General features: G+C 38.4%; 1 protein-coding gene across 8 annotated transcripts in view; it reads left to right on the top strand.

Moving 5' to 3' along the window:
- CLCN3 (chloride voltage-gated channel 3) overlaps positions 1-16,144 on the top strand; it is an 84,432-nt gene that overhangs the window by 37,438 nt on the left and 30,850 nt on the right. For 7 of the 8 annotated variants that reach the window (XM_082468863.1, XM_082468862.1, XM_082468866.1 and 4 more), the window contains one exon: positions 14,587-14,744. The exons of the other annotated variant lie outside the window; for it this stretch is intronic. In XM_082468863.1, coding sequence (XP_082324989.1) covers positions 14,587-14,744 — 158 coding nt within the window. The remainder of the gene's footprint in view (positions 1-14,586; positions 14,745-16,144) is intronic. 8 annotated transcript variants of the gene reach the window in all.

Below are 16,144 nucleotides of genomic sequence, written 5' to 3'. Positions count from 1 at the left end.
TTGAGCTGTCTTGTGCGTATAAGGCACTCTCAGGTGCTGTGGAGAACTGGTGGGAGTAGTAATGGTGATGTTAATAAAAGCTGATACCTACACACTGTTCTGATAAGTGCTTTACGTGTGTCAGTTCATTGACGTGTAACAAATCATTTTAATCCCTGTCACAGGCTGTGAAGTAGGAACGGTTATAATCCCCATTTTCCTGTTGACAAAACTGAGGTAAAGAAATGTTCAAGAAAAGTCAGGATTCAGTGCAGATGATGAGACTCATAGTCTGATCGTGGAGACATACTGCTTTGCACTGTGTATGTCCCTGTGATAACTTGGCATGTGCAGTCTGGTAGGAGCGTAAGAAGGCTTCCCAGGTTTACAGACAAACAAACAAAACCCCAAGGAAGCTAATTTCTCGTGAATGGTGCAGACTGCATGTTCTGTGAGTCTGTTTTTGGGGCGGCGGAGGGGTGGAGACCAGTCTTCTTTTGACAAGTGTTATCAAAGTCGACCGAGTTTCCACGTCCACAGGGGATTTGATACGTGTTCCTGGTGAGGAGGATAGGCTAGTAAGTGCTCTGATGGGACCAGGTGCCTAGTATGTTGTTCCCTGATTAGTTTTGTTGTGTCACTGGGTCAGCTGAAGGGGTCCTATAGGAAGGTAGAAGAGTGCCAGATCCCAGAGGAACTTGAATGCTAGACTAATACTGGTCTTAAACCACAAGAGGTGTGGCTTTCCTTATGAAATAAAGTTTGAGGGTTTTTTTTTTTTTTTTCAATTTATTTTTTATTTTTTTTTGCTGTGCCGAGCGGCTTGCGGGATCTTAGTTCTCTGACCAGGGAATGAACCCAGGCCCAGAGCAGTGAAAGCGCTGAGTCCTAACCACTGGACCACCAGGGAATTCCCAAAGTTTTTTTTGTTTTGTTTCGTTTTTTAAAGTTTCTACCTGAAATCATTTCTTGACATCCATTAGCTCAGACATATATTTAAGTAAAGCTTTTTTCTTCCTATTATAATAGATGAATTTGTTCATTTTTATTCCCTCCTGAAAGTATCAGTAGTTAGCATTTTTTGCACGTTATTTGAAAATCCAGGTGTTAGATTCTTATTGCCATAGGGGCATTCTGTAGATTCTTTGTAAAATGATTTTAGGATTCAAGTCCTTATTGTACTTCTCTTACCTTTAATCTTCTAGCCAACTAGAAAATTAAATCTCTTCTTACAAATTAATTCGTCTGATGTCAAAAAGTCTTTGTATTCTAAAATAATAGTATAAAACAAAGCCTGTCTTTAGATTTATTTTGCCCACAGTATATGAATTTAAAATCTTCAAGTAAATGTGTTTCTTATTACTATCTCTAGCTCTATTTTCTAAAATTAGCTGACACTTTTAGTATGATTAATTTTATACCATCTCATGGCTTGTTGTAAGTTAAAAATGCTTTGTGTTTCAAGATATCAAAACGTGAGCAGGTCTCTTGCCACGTAGATTAGGTTTGTGATTTTGGCTGTTTTCCCAGCATTGAGGTCTCTGTTTCGTGCTGACATGAGGCCCCAGGAGACTGGTGGCTTAAATTGTATTTTAAAGTTTTGTTTTTGTTTTTTAATAAACAGATGTTTAATTCGTAGTTTTTCGGTAGTCCTTTACAACCTTAACTAGGTCAAAGATGGATTTGCTTTAGTTTGTCAATTTATTCCCTCCGCCATTTAAGAGAGCAAATTCCATGAATCTTTTTATTCATGTAATCTACAAATCATCTTATGTGCAGAGATAATAAGTGAACATGGAACTTGTTTCCAGTTATACAGATGTCTTAATACCCAGTTTATCATCCCTACCTAAGAATGTGGCTTTTTATTTTGGGGTGTCAATAGAACAGAGAAGGAAACAGTGAATTGGGTAATTTAGCATTGCTACTTACTGGTCGTGTATCTTCTGTCAACTTCTTTGCCATTTGGTTTTAATTTCCAATTGCCATTTAAATAGGTGGCAGTTAAGTATGACTGTGAATGGCAGAACAAATTTAAAGAGCAAATACTTTATTTATCATATTAATTTATCCAGCACATGTCCCGTTGACCACTTCCTAAGTACCAGCACTGTGCTGTTACACTTTTAATCTTCCATTTGGAAATCTGCTGACATTCTGGGACTTCCACTATCAATTTACAACACTCACTTTCCCCTCCCTCACCAGGGTGACCATTTCTTATCAGTAGGGTCACAGAAGGAGGAGAAAATCCACTGGGGACTAGACTTCCTGCTCTTAATACACAGATGAAACTGGGCTGTTGGGGAAATATGCAGAATTTTAGATTTCTGCCTGCCTTATTCCATAACTTAAAATAAAAGCATATATGTTTTATATGTGTGTGATAGGACAGTAATCTGCCTATGAGCTTAAATGGCAGGGATCACTGCTCTCAGATCTTTTGAGATTGACCCCAGCGGTAATAAGCAATAGTCTTAGTAAACAAATATATACCTACTTTTGCATGTAGAACTATTATTTGGATATTCCCCTTTGAGAAAAGACTTAGACTGCGGAAGAAGTGTGATGGTGAAATTTACTAATAAATTAGTTCACTCTAAGGTGTAACAATTAAGTACTATTTTTTTGTAGCTCAGTTCAGCAAATATATATTGAGGACTAGTGGGTGGGAATATAAAGGTTTTTATTTGTGGGAAAGCAGATAATTTCATTAATGTCTGTATTTCTCTAGTTCAGTGTTTGTCAAATGACAAGTTTCAGCATGTTGGGTTGTGACCAATATTTAAAAAAAAGAAAAAAAGAGGAAGGAAGGAAACAGAAAGTAAAAATACCAGCGTATATGCCAAAGAGTAAATATGCTAAACTTTGGTTTTACTTAGGTGCATATCTGTATACTGTGTCAGTGAGAAATATTTCTTGCTGTGGGCCACCGTTAAAAAAGTTTGAAAACCAGTTTCTAAGTAAACCCCTGGAGGGGCAGCTGGCTCTGCTTCCTGTGCCTAAGATGACTTTGGGACAACCTGAGGATGAGAATGGGATGTGTAATTGTCACTGACCTCTGCTGAAGCACAGGGATGTGAGTGCTGGTACCAAAGCAGTGCCAGTGACAACTTGTGCAGCAGACTTGTGGTCTGGGGCCAAAGGCAGAGAGGGCTGGTGATGGTGAAGGGTTGGGTTGTATTAATTGTATGAGCGCTCAGTGCATGTGCGTAGGTGTTTTGGGAGAAGGCAGCATCAACAGTCTTAACCTATTCGCAGAGCAACAAGCAAACAAACCGTGAAGCTATTTTTAGGCAGTACTCATAGTGGTAAGAAATGCCTTTGGAATCGAACTACTTGAGTTTGAATCCATGTTCCACTACTTACTATGTGGCCCTGGGCATATCTCTTAACTCTCTGTGCCTGCCTTTTCTAATTTGTGAAATGGAGATCGTAATACCTATCTCCTGGGGTGGTTGTGAGGATTAAATGAGCTAATATATGTGAAGTGCTGAGAACAATGTCTAGCACACAGTAAGCACTCAATACTCGTTAGTTCTTTTATCGTTAGTATTACACACAATGTCTAGCACACAGTAAGCACTCAATACTCGTTAGTTCTTTTATCGTTAGTATTACACACAATGTCTGGCCTCTAGGTGGGAACGATTATCTTAATTCTGATGTAGTCTCGTTTATCTGGTTTTTCTTTTGCCACCTGTGCTTTGGTGTTTTATCTGCAAAACCATTGCTTCACCCAAGGTCACAAGGATTTACTCCTCTGTTTCCTTTTAAGAGTTTAATAATTTTAGCCCTTACATTTGGGTCTGTGATCCATTTTGAATTAAGTTTCATGTATGGTGTGAGGTAGGTAGGGTCCAACTTCATTCTTTTACATATAGCTAGCCCATTGTCCCAGCATTGTTTATTGAAGAGACTATTCTTTTCCCATTGATGAAAATATTTCTTTAAATAGTAATATGACTAGAGAACTACTAGAGCTCATTAAAGAATTCGGTAAAGTTGCAGGATGTAAAATTAATACGCAGAAATCTGTTGCATTTCTATACACTAACAACAAAAGATCAGAAAGAGAAATTAAGGAAACAGTCCCATTTACCATCGCATCAAAAAGAATAAAATACCTAGGAATAAACTTATCTAGGGAAGCAAAAGACCTGTGCTCTGAAAACTGTAAGAGGCTGGTGAAAGAAACTGAAGACAACATAAACAGATGGAAAAATACACCATGTTCTTGGATTGGAAGAATCAATATTGTCAAAATGACTATACTACCCAAGGCAATCTATAGATTCAGTGCAGTCCCTATCAAATTACCAATGTTAAAATTTGTATGGAAGTACAGAAGACCCCCGAATAGCCAAAGCAATCTTTAGAAAGAAAAATGGAGCTGGAGGGATCAGGCTCCCTGACTTCAGACCATACTACAAAGCTACAGTAATCAAAACAGTATGGTCCTGGTACAAAAACAGACATATAGATCAATGGAACAGGATGGAAAGCCCAGAAATAAATCCATGCACTTATGGTCAATTAATCAACAACAAAGGAGGCAAGAATATACAGTGGAGAAAAGACAGTCTCTTCAATAAGTGGTGCTGGGAAAACTGGACAGCTACATGTAAAAAAATGAAATTAGAACATTCTGTAACACCATACACAAAAGTAAACTCAAAATGGATTAAAGACCTAAATGTAAGACCAGATACTCTAAAACTTCTAGAGGAAAACATAGGCAGAACACTCTGACATACATCATAACAGTATCTTTTTGGATCCATCTCCTAGAGCAATGGAAATAAAAACAAAAATAAACAAATGGGACCTAATTAAACTTAAAAGCTTTAGCACAGCAAAGGAAACCATAAACAAAATGAAAAGGAAACCTACAGAATGGGAGAAAATATTTGCAAACAATTTGACAAGGGATTAATCTCCAAAATATACAAACAGCTCATACAGTTCAATATCAAAAAAAACCACAACCCATTCAAAAAATAGGCAGAAGATCTAAATAGACATTTCTCCAAAGAAGACATACAGATAGACAAAAAGCACATGAAAAGATGCTCGATATTGCTAATTATTAAAGAAATGCAAATCAAAGCTACAGTGACGTATCACCTCACAATGCTCAGAATGGCCATCATTAAAACATCTACAAATAATAAATGCAGGAGAGGGTGTGGAGAAAAAGGAACCCACCTACACTGTTGGTGGGAATGTAAATTGGTGCAGCCACTATGGAGAACAGTATGAAGGTTCCTTAAAAAACTAAAAATAGAGCTACCATATGATCCTGCAATCCCATTCCTGGACATATATCTGGAGAAAACCATAATTTGAAAAGATACATGCACCCCAGTGTTCATAGCAGCACTATTTACAATAGCCAAGACATGGAAGCAACCTAAATGTCCATTGACAGATGAATGGATAATGAAGATGTGGTATATATACACAATGGAATATTACTCAGCCGTAAAAAAATGAAATAATGCCATTTTCAGCAACATGGATGGACCTAGAGATTATCATATTAAGTGAAGCATACTGGACGAAGAAAGACAAATACATGCTATCGCTTATATGTGGAATCTAAAAAAAAAAAAAGTGATACAAATGAACTTATATACAAAACAGAAATATACCCACAGACACAGAAAACAAACTTATGGTTACCAAAGGGGAAAGCAGGGGGAATAAATGAGGAGTTTGGGATTAACATATACACACTACTATATATAAAATAGATAACCAACAAGGACCTACTGTATAGCACAGAGAACTCTACTCAATATTTTGTAATAACCTATAAGGGAAAAGAATCTGAAAAAGAATAGATATATACGTATAACTGAATCACTTTGCTGTACACCTGAAACTAACGTAACATTGTAAATCAACTGTAGTTCAATACAAAAACCAAAACCAAAACCAAACCAAAATAAATAACAAATTAAAATTTTCTGACAGATAATTTAAAAACTCTTTGTTTAGATTATAGATGTTAATAAATAATAAAGTTGTGTTTACATAGGTATGCTTTTGTGTCTGAGGAAAAAATAAACAAGGCAAAAAGTCCTCTTATCAATAAAGTTATTTTTGCAAGAAAGCTGCAAACCAGTTACAGCTCATTGATTGGATAATTTTTCCTACTTGCTGAGGTATTGATATTTTAGTGTTAGTGATACTTGAACTATGAAATATTGTTGGTGATATTTAAATTGTACGATGTCCATTTTATGGAAAGATTGGTCATTGAGCATACATTTTATTTTATTTTTTAATGGTATTTCCTTTTTTAATATATTTATTTATTTATTGGCTGCATTGGGTCTTCGTTGCTGTGTGTGGGCTTTCTCTAGTTGCAGCGAGCGGGGGCTACTCTTCGTTGCAGTGTGTGGGCTTCTCATTGCAGTGGCTTCTCTTGCCGAGCACGGGCTCTAGGCATGCGGGCTCAGTAGTTGTGACTCTCGGGCTCTAGAGCACAGGCTCAGTAGTTGTGGCTCACGGGCTTGGTTGCTCCGAGGTGTGTGGGATCTTCCCAGACCAGGGTTCGAACCCGTGTCCCCTGCATTGGCAGGCGGATTCTTAACCACTGTGCCACCAGGGAAGTCCGACCATACATTTTAGAAATTTGTTTTTGTGTCCATACCAGGTGTAAAGAATTAAGTTATCTGTTAAAACTCTACAGGACTTTTGCTCAGTATACAGTTGCAGAAGAACTCATTGCTCAAATTTGTAAGACCCTTTTTCTTCCTTTTGTCATATTTCAGTCTTCTGGTTAAGATTAATACCATATGAGTAACATAATTAAACCTGATGAAATTTTAAATGCCAAAATATTTGAGCAGAAACAATAACTTGTGTTTATTGATCTCCTACTGTTTGTCAGATATATTAGTTGGTATTTTACATGTTTTATCTCCAGTCCACACACCACACTCTAAAAGCGGGTGAGATCAATCAGGTACCTCTAAGAGGTTAATTCGTAGTTCGTGCTGGCTTATGTGGCAGCACTGGGGTTTGACTCTAGGCCTTTCTGACCTCAGAGTGCCTTAAGGTCATGGACTTTCTCTACTAGGCCACTCTGAAAAGAAAGTGATCTTTTCTCTAGTCTTTTCTTGTTACTGTTTTTCAGCCATTGGGTAGTGGAAGGGTAGTCACTGGCATCTGGTAGCCAGACCTCCAGAAAAGTTTTTGTCTTAAATTTGGGAGCTACTACTTTCAGATCATACTTTCTTATACTCTAAGATCTGGGGATCTAGGTAGCAGGGACTATCCTATATCCTTTTGAAGTTCAGGTGTTAAAATTAATAAACTCCTACTGTCTTTGTATCACTCTGCTCAGGGTTTATATTTTCAAGAGGTAGAGTTTGATTAACGTACCTTGGATTGTGTGCCGTTTTCTTAGCTGGACAGGGGAAGATACTTTGATTGATGCCCCCATCAAGATTGCATGCAGTGAGGAATAGAAGTTTCCTAAAAATCATTGGGTTCTGTTTCAGAAAGAAGGGGAAAGGGTTGCTAGGTAGGCAGAGACCATAAGGATCCATTACATAAATATTAACCGAATCTGAGGACAGTTGCTAGGTCACGTGGTTATTTTAAGTTTGGCGATATATCTGGTTATTAATATTGAATATCTGGACATAGGGTTGCGAAAAAAAGTTGAGAACAAGAAAAAGATTAAAATTTAAAAAATTAATTGGAAAAGAGGATGACTAGGGACACGTATGTTCATTGTATGTACTGTTTTTAATGCAAGCTAACCTAAATGATAGAGTGAGTGCATCACAACAGTTACGGTAGTCTGACGTCCTTGGAAAATGATGTGCATACGCATTTAATGACATGAGATGGTTTTTAGAAAGTATGTTGAGTAATGAAAATATGCTAAAAGCTTATAAATAAATGTGGCTAATTGGATCTTTTTTTCTTGTGTAAAATGTTAGAAGCTGAAACCAGTTGCCAGTTTAACTATTTTAAACTCTCTTGTTTACTCAATTCCCTCTCCTTGCTTCTCCTGCAAACCTTATGTAACTGTGTAGAATTGCTTCTTCATCTGTTCTTTTTTCAATCCAAGGCTTATTGCAGAAACTCTCTTTTTTACTTAAAACATTTTGAAACCCAGAAACCCATTGCTTACAACTCAAAGGTATTGGCTTTTAAGACTTTGCCTTTTACGTGGGTTTCAAAAGCCTGAGTTGGAAACTCGTAGAAGCCACAGTGCTGAATCTTGTTTTCTGTGTTCTGCTGTGTGTTTCTTTCCCTGTGGTGGTGGGTGTTTCCTGAATTGGTGGGGAACACGTGTGGAGAGGATGAGGAGATCGTGTTGGATAAGGAACCTGGTGAGTAGTATTTCCAAAAGGTGTCCTGGTACGCCTCTGCTACTGTCTCCACAGATAGATCAGTGAGAGCTGCACATGCTTTGAGAAATGGGAGGTCCAAGTAAATCATGTCATTTTGTGTTCATGCACCTATAACAAGAGTTTTTACTGAGGCAAAGAGAGGCCTTGTCGGGAAAGTGTGGCGTCACCCCTTTATTTCATCCTGTCGACCTCTTTGTCTTCTGGACAGAGAACAGCTTTAGGAAAGCCATGTTATAATTTCCTAATTAACCAACCCTTGAAGTAATATTTTAGGAAAGAGAGAGGGATGCACTTAACATATGAGAGAACTTTAAAATTTATTATTTATTTATTTATTGTGGCCGCCCTGGGTCTTCGTTGCAGCACGTGGGCTCTTCGTTGCGGCGTACAGGCTCAGTAGTTGTGGCATGTGGGATCTTAGTTCCCTGAGCAGGGATCGAACCCAGGCCCCCTGCATTGGGAGCGCAGAGTCTTTTTATTTTTTTTTAATAAATTATTTTATTTTATTTTATTTTATTTTATTTATTTTTGGCTGCGTTGGGTCTTCGCTGCTGCACACGGGCTTTCTCTAGTTGCGGCGAGCGGGGGCTACTCTTCGTTGTGGTGCGCAGGCTTCTCATTGCGGTGGCTTCTCTTGTTGCGGAGCAAGGGCTCTAGGCACCCGGGCTTCAGTAGTTGTGGCACGTGGGCTCAGTAGTTGTGGCTCGCGGGCTCTAGAGCACCGGCTCAGTAGTCGTGGCGCACGGGCTTAGCTGCTCCACGGCATGTGGGATCCTCCGGGACCAGGGCTCGAACCCGTGTCCCCTGCGTTGGCAGGCAGATTCTTAAACACTGCACCACCAGGGAAGCCCGGGAGCACGGAGTCTTAACTGCTGGACCACCAGGGAAGTCCCACATATGAGAGAACTTTAATTTGTGTTTGTGGTATTACCTGCAAGGTATGTGCTACGTTCATGCATAAGATGAAGTGGAGAGGGGAAGCTGGATAACTTACACAGTTGCTTCTAAGAATTTTATTAACACACAAATATAATTTATTTGTGTTCATCTCATTTTATCATACGTAAGTTAAACTTTAAACGAATCTAGGTTGCAGTGAACTATACACAAAGAAATGATAATTAGGAACATTTAAAAACCATTGTTATTGTTAGGAAACATAATACCTTTAAAATTACTCCTACTGAGGGATATATAGGCATTTCTGTGATCCTGTTAGAAATGAATGTTCCCTACCCAGTTTAGAATAGGACAGAAAGTCTTTCCTTTTCTCCTTCTTTGTACTATTCAGATTTCCACGTTTGGCAGAACAAACTATAAAAGAAAATGCATGTAGCGATGTCATACACATACTAACGTAAATGTGTGAATCTTTTTTTTAATAGCCAGCTGATTCTTGAATTTTATTTAGCAATCGTAAAGCAGACTTTTTAAAAAAATAAATAAATAAATAAATTTATTTATTTATTTATTTATTTTTTGGCTGCGTCGGGTCTTCTTTGCTGCGTGCGGGCTTTCTCTAGTTGTGGCGAGCGGGGGCTACTCTTCGTTGTGATGTGTGGGCTTCTCATTGCAGTGGCTTCTCTTGTTGCGGAGCACAGGCTCTAGGTGCGTGGGCTTCAGTAGTTGTGGCTCGTGGGCTCCAGACGCGCAGGCTCAGTAATTGTGGCTCACGGGCTTAGTTGCTCCGCGGCATGTGGGATCCTCCCGGACCAGGGCTCAAACCCGTGTCCCTTGCATTGACAGGCAGATTCTTAACCCCTGCGCCACCAGGGTAGTCCAAAGCAGACTTTAAATATAAAAAATATGTTAATTGATTTTGCGTTCAATATGATATATCTTTCATTTGTTAATAATAACCCAGTAAGAAACAGGATGAAAGGAGAGAGGTTAAAGCCAGATTGAAATGTCTGCGTTTTGGGACTTCCCTGGTTGTCCAGTGGTTAAGACTCCATGCTTCCACTGCAGGGGGCGTGGGCTCTATCCCTGGTGGGGGAACTAAGAACCCGCGTGCCACGTGGCACAGCCAAAAAAAGAAAAAAACTAGAAATGTCTGCCTTTTTCTTCTGAAGATTCCTTTTAATTATATTTATCAGAGCCAGAGAAATATTCTAATCAACTAGCAAAAAGGTGTTATTTCACTTTCATAGCAAAATCCATCTTGGTTACTTTCTAAGCCGATTTGATAGCAAGAGTCACAAGAAGGACTCAAACCACTTTTCGGAATAATTTAGAGGGGAAACAGTGAATCTCTGTTTCTGTGGGCTCCCCCAAAACCAAGACCAATCAGCAATTCTCCCATACTCTGCTTTTTTCAAACAGCATTGCTGTGTCAGGTGGAAGCAAATAGGCATGAGAGGACAGACTGACTTCAAATAGTCTGTTGGGGACACAAACTGCTCTGGCTAATTCCTACCCTAAAATGTGCAGTGGCAGCCCCAGAAATTCCAAGGAACACACATAAAAGTCCCAGAACATAAATCATTGGTGCACAGGGTCCTCTGGTTTAAAAAGTTGAATACTTTATATCTGACTTTCAGGACTTTTGAATTACTGTGTAGTTATGTAAGTTAGATGTCAGGGTAGTTTCTACAGACTAATGATTTGGAAGTCACTGAGGCAGGACACAGGGCTTCTGTGGATGTGTGTGTGGTGCTGCCTCCGAAATTAGGCATAGTGGTCTCTCCCCGCCCCTCCCTAGCTCGGAAGCCTGTTGGAGGGATACACTCTGTGTTTGCTTAGTACCCGCATGGTGCAGACGGTTGGGAATTCTCATCATGGGGCTGGTGACATATTGTGTGCATGCATGTTAGGTGCTGTAGAAATTTTGCTTTTGATTTTTCATAGAAGATAATAATAAAGATCAGTAGTTCATGTCTCTTCAACTCTACCCAGATACGGGCAAATAGGAGAAAAGTTTGAAGTTTGCAAAATATATCACAGTAGACTTAAAAAATATTTTTCTTTTAATTTCAAACTTAGAGATGTTGAAAAATAGTGCAGAGAATCCCATATACCCTTCACCCAGATTCCTGAAATGTTAACATTTTACCACATTTGCTCATCCTGTGTCTTGTTCTTTCTCTCGCTGTTATATGTACTGTTTTCTGTGCAATACATAATATATACGGCTATTTATATGTATGTGGTGCATATAATTACCACATAATTTTTTCCTGAACTCTATACGGGTGAGATGCAGACGTGACACACTTTAACCTCTAAATACTTCAGTGTGTATTTCCTTATGGAAGGATATACAGCTTATGTATAGCTAAGTACAGTTTTCAAACTCAGAAAATTGACATTGATACAGTACTGTTATTAGAGCTGCAGGCTGTTTTTTCAGATTTGCTGCTTGTTGCCCTGTGTCCTTCAATACAGAAGCGCAAACATGTCTGTCCCAGTCCTGCTCTGCTCGCCCAGGGCACAGGTTATGTTCCGTGGCTGGCTCTTTTGTCTCCTTTAATCTAGAGCCGCTCCTCAGTCATGCTTTGTCTTTCGTGACTCTGACATTGTTGAAGAATGCAAACCATTTATCTTGCAGAGCTTCCCTCAGCTTGGATTTGTCGTGTTGATGACGCGTTCTGGGCAGACCACCCCAGAGGCCTCCCTAAATGGTATAGAGGCTTTTGGTGCTCCCCCCAAAACCATCTTCACAATGACCAATTTTAGTGTTATCGTACAGAGAGCAGAGTCAGATTCTGAAGTTCGTCAAGATATTATAAATGCCCTTATTATTTTTGCTCTCCTGTCGCTTTTTCTTAAGAAAATTTGTGGCCTTTCAGTTAGCTTTCACAAAGTGGAAATCAGTGAATAAAGTCAGGATAGAGGGAGGAAGAAAGAGCTAGTGTATGTAAAGGCTGAAGAGGAAGGTTTAGAGCATATGTTTTATGTAAGCAGGCATGGGCCATTGCAGGGCTTGGGCCTTTAAACCCTCAGCCAAAATGGTGAGTTATTTATTCCCAGAGGGCTGCTGCCGACACACTGAAATCAGTACACCCCTCTCCTTGTAGAGGTTGTACACCCGTCCAAGGCAAGCACGAATGTATTAAATGGGGAGGTAAGAGCTCTGTTGTATCTGGTAGAAGTGAAGAGACATTAAGTGTATCAGTACAATATTCAGTACTTAACTACATTGTTTGAAATACTAACCCTTTTTGTGTTAATGCTTGTTCCTAATACTGCCTCTCTGACTGATCAAGAAACAGAGCTTGCAACCCACAGTGTCGTCTGTTTGGTTTCTGTCTGAACAGTAACAAAATGGGTCCCTGTCTTGGCGTGGTGGCTGTGTGTGTCTCTCCCTCCCACCGCCCCACTGCTTCAAGACCCTCTCCTGCTCTAATCTAGGCGCTGTTTATAAGCGAGGGGGGAAGGTTCAGATTCTGGCTTTGCCACGTGATCCTTTGGTGAATGACTTAACATTTATGAGTTTCTTTGTAAACGAAAGAGAACAAGTGAGTTTAAACCATCAGAGTGCAAGAGTAGTCTGGAAATTTTGCTCGATTCCTTAAAAGCCACAGAATAAAATAAACTGGTTTCTTGGGTTTCTTTTTATAGTGTTTGTTTAAACATTAGTATAGTGCCACTCCTTATATTCTATATCAGTTAGTACATTTTTATTAAAATGACACACTTTTAGATGATGATTTTTGGCATAAAATCTATATTACTGCTACATAATTTGAAGATGTAATCTGTAATCACTTATGCTAAGATCACCTGTTTGAAATTATGTACCAGCTTTTCTAAGTTTTTAGGGCTTTAGAAAAATTCCAAATGCTTCTTTGCTAATATGTCTTTGTTATGAGGTATAACAAAATGATATATAACATATATCATTTAGATGCTTAATATTTGAAGCTGACTTGTCCAAAGTTACTTAACTGTCTAAGACTAGAATCTGGGCCTTTTGGTAGCAGTTTGTTGCTCTTTTCACTTATAATTGTCAGACCCATTAGGATTCCTTTATTCTCAGTCCGTTCACATCCCTATTAATAGTGTGTGTGTTTATTTAGAAAAGTAATTTTCATTGAAATATATATACATATATACTACATATATGTGTGTGTGTGTGTGTGTGTGTATATATATATTTATATACCTACAAGGGTTATGCAGACAAAGTTCATGCTCTGCTTTTTCAAACAAATCTACTTGGCAGAGGTAACCATTATTAACGTGTTGTTTCATCTGTCTTCATACTGTTTTCTCTGTATTTAAATATACATGTAAGCGTAACTTTTAAACCAAAATAAATTTTACTAAATAATTTTCAAATCAAACATGCTGATCCGCACTTGAAAATAGGGTCAGGGGTTAGGTCAGATCTCCTTCTTCACCTGTAAGTAAACTGTTATTAAAACACAGCCATATTCATTCATTTATATCTTGTCTATGCCTTCTTTTGTGCTACCGTGGCAAAGTTGAGCAGTTCTGACTATATGGCCTCCAAAGCCTAAAAGATATACTTTCTGGCTCTTTTGCCGACCCCTGTTTTAGATCGTAAGCATCTGGCATTTGTTTTTGCTTACTTTCTGGAGCACTAGTAAGATGTTCTCCCCACACTGTGCATGATTTATGGACTTGTACAAGGATAAGTGCAGGAAGAATTCCTAGATATGTGGCCGCTGGGTTGGAGATTGTCTGTGTAGCTTTGCCTGCCCAAAGAGGTTATACAAGTTTACACTGAGACTAATGCTTTTGTGGCAGGACCTCTTTTCCCCATACCTTCGCCAACTCAGTGCATTAGCCAGCTTTTTTCATCTTTACCGGTCTGATAGAGGAAAATGATATTGTAGGTTTTATCTGCATTTCTTTTTCTGTGTTAGATTGAACTTCTTTTCAAATTTAATAGCCAGTTTTTATTTCTTTTTTGTGAATTGTCTTTGTCTCCTTCCTTGTACCCTCAAGTCTGTTACATAGTGGACACTTGTATTGAACAAGTGGACACTTGTATTGAATACTTATTGAACTCTAATGAGGGAACCAGCTTGATGACAAAGCTGATTTAGGGGACAGTGTGTGAGTTGGAAAGGACATGCCATAGTCTTTTTGCCTATTTCCAAGTTTCAGATGAATTTTTCTAATGCTTTCCTTCCTCTGTTTTAGTGTAATTATTTCAAGTGGTAACTGCTTCTTTACGAATCCCTAATGAAGTGCTGAGGAGGCTGCACAGTTCACCACTGTGCCTCACAGAGCACGCTCATGGTCCCCTTCTGCTTTGTAGGAACTCATTACACCATGACGAACGGGGGCAGCATCAGCAGCTCCACCCACCTGCTGGACCTCCTGGATGAACCCATCCCCGGCGTTGGTACCTATGACGATTTCCACACCATTGACTGGGTGCGGGAGAGATGTAAAGACAGGGAAAGGCACAGACGGGTGAGTGTTTTCAGTAGTCCTTAAAATGACAGTGCACAATTAGATCATTTAATAATATGTGATCTCGGCCTGCTAAAATACGTTATACATTAAAAGTACATTCAAGTAAATTCCTCCATTTTATAAGTAATATGTTTTTTCTCTATGTAATTTTTAAAAAGTTTATTTATATCCCATGTCTTTCTGGAAAGGATTTGAAGTAGCTTAAAATCAAAAAAGTATAGTAAGACAACGCAGGAAGGAAAGGGAAACCGCGACATGTGAATTGAGGGTGGATGAAGCCAAGTTCAAGATGTAGCAGTCAGCATGATATCTGGCTTTGAGCAGCACAGCAGCTACGGCAAAAGAGGAGACGTATTACATAATTTTCAGTTGTTGGAAAAAGAAGCAGCCTACTGGGGAGATAGTTTCCCGGGGTTTTGCTGTTTTCTTTTGTCTCCTTTCTTGGTTTTAAATTCTGAGATATTTCTCAAATTGAGTCCTGTGTGGGGCATATTGAATGTTGTAATGAATCACTAATCAAAAAAAGAATGGCTTTTGCTAAAAACTGCAACTTATGTTAACTTTTTTGTTGTCGATTGTGCCTTACTGATACAGTGTAATCCAAAAGTAATTTTAAAAGAGGAAAAAAAAAATCTCTTGAAAATAAAATTCCAAATTCTAAAAGGCCGTTTGCAAATTCGAGCTCTGAAAGTTAACTTGTAAATGAAATAATTGCTTGTACAAATTAGGTATTACCTTTCATAATAATGTATATATGTGTATTAAACCTGAAGTTGGACTTAGATTATATTGTTTATGAAAAGTACTGCTTCTGAGATTCATCAGTCAATATTTACCTTTTCTGGGAACATTATAAATCGAGTGTAACTGAAAATAAGAGATCATACCATATTAGATACTAAAACTGAGAAATTTCAAAAACATTAATTCATTTAAAAGTAACAATAACAAACCCATTACATGTTAACATAAAAAACATATTTTTATGAAAAATAACTATTTTCCAAAATAAAAAATATTTAGTGAGTGACATTGTATTACATCTTTGTAAATCATTCTTTCATTGTTGTCTAGTTTACTAAAAACTGCTGGTTTCTCATATCTGCTGCTGCAATCTGTTGTGATATGTTTTGGTTGAAGTAAAAACTTTTCTTCTTTGGATGAAGAAAATCCAGCCTCACACAGACGTGTAGTTGGAAAAGCCAGGAGTATTTTAATAACCTTTTCAGATCATTGTGGATATTCTTTGATACTGCATGACAGTGACAGTGACAAGTGGTAGTTTCTTAAAGGTTAGATGCAGTGTGTAATCTGAAACTGTATCAATGAACTTTTTGTCTCCTATTACATTAAAATCTGTTGGTTCCTGTTGAACTTTGAATGGATAATTTTGTAAC

Source organism: Balaenoptera physalus (genome assembly GCF_965194825.1).
Source record: "Balaenoptera physalus genome assembly, chromosome: 7".
In the NCBI taxonomy this organism is placed as follows: Eukaryota; Metazoa; Chordata; class Mammalia; order Artiodactyla; family Balaenopteridae; genus Balaenoptera; species Balaenoptera physalus.
The sequence above is the reverse complement of the archived record's forward strand: the minus strand, read 5'-3'. Positions and strand labels throughout refer to the sequence as shown.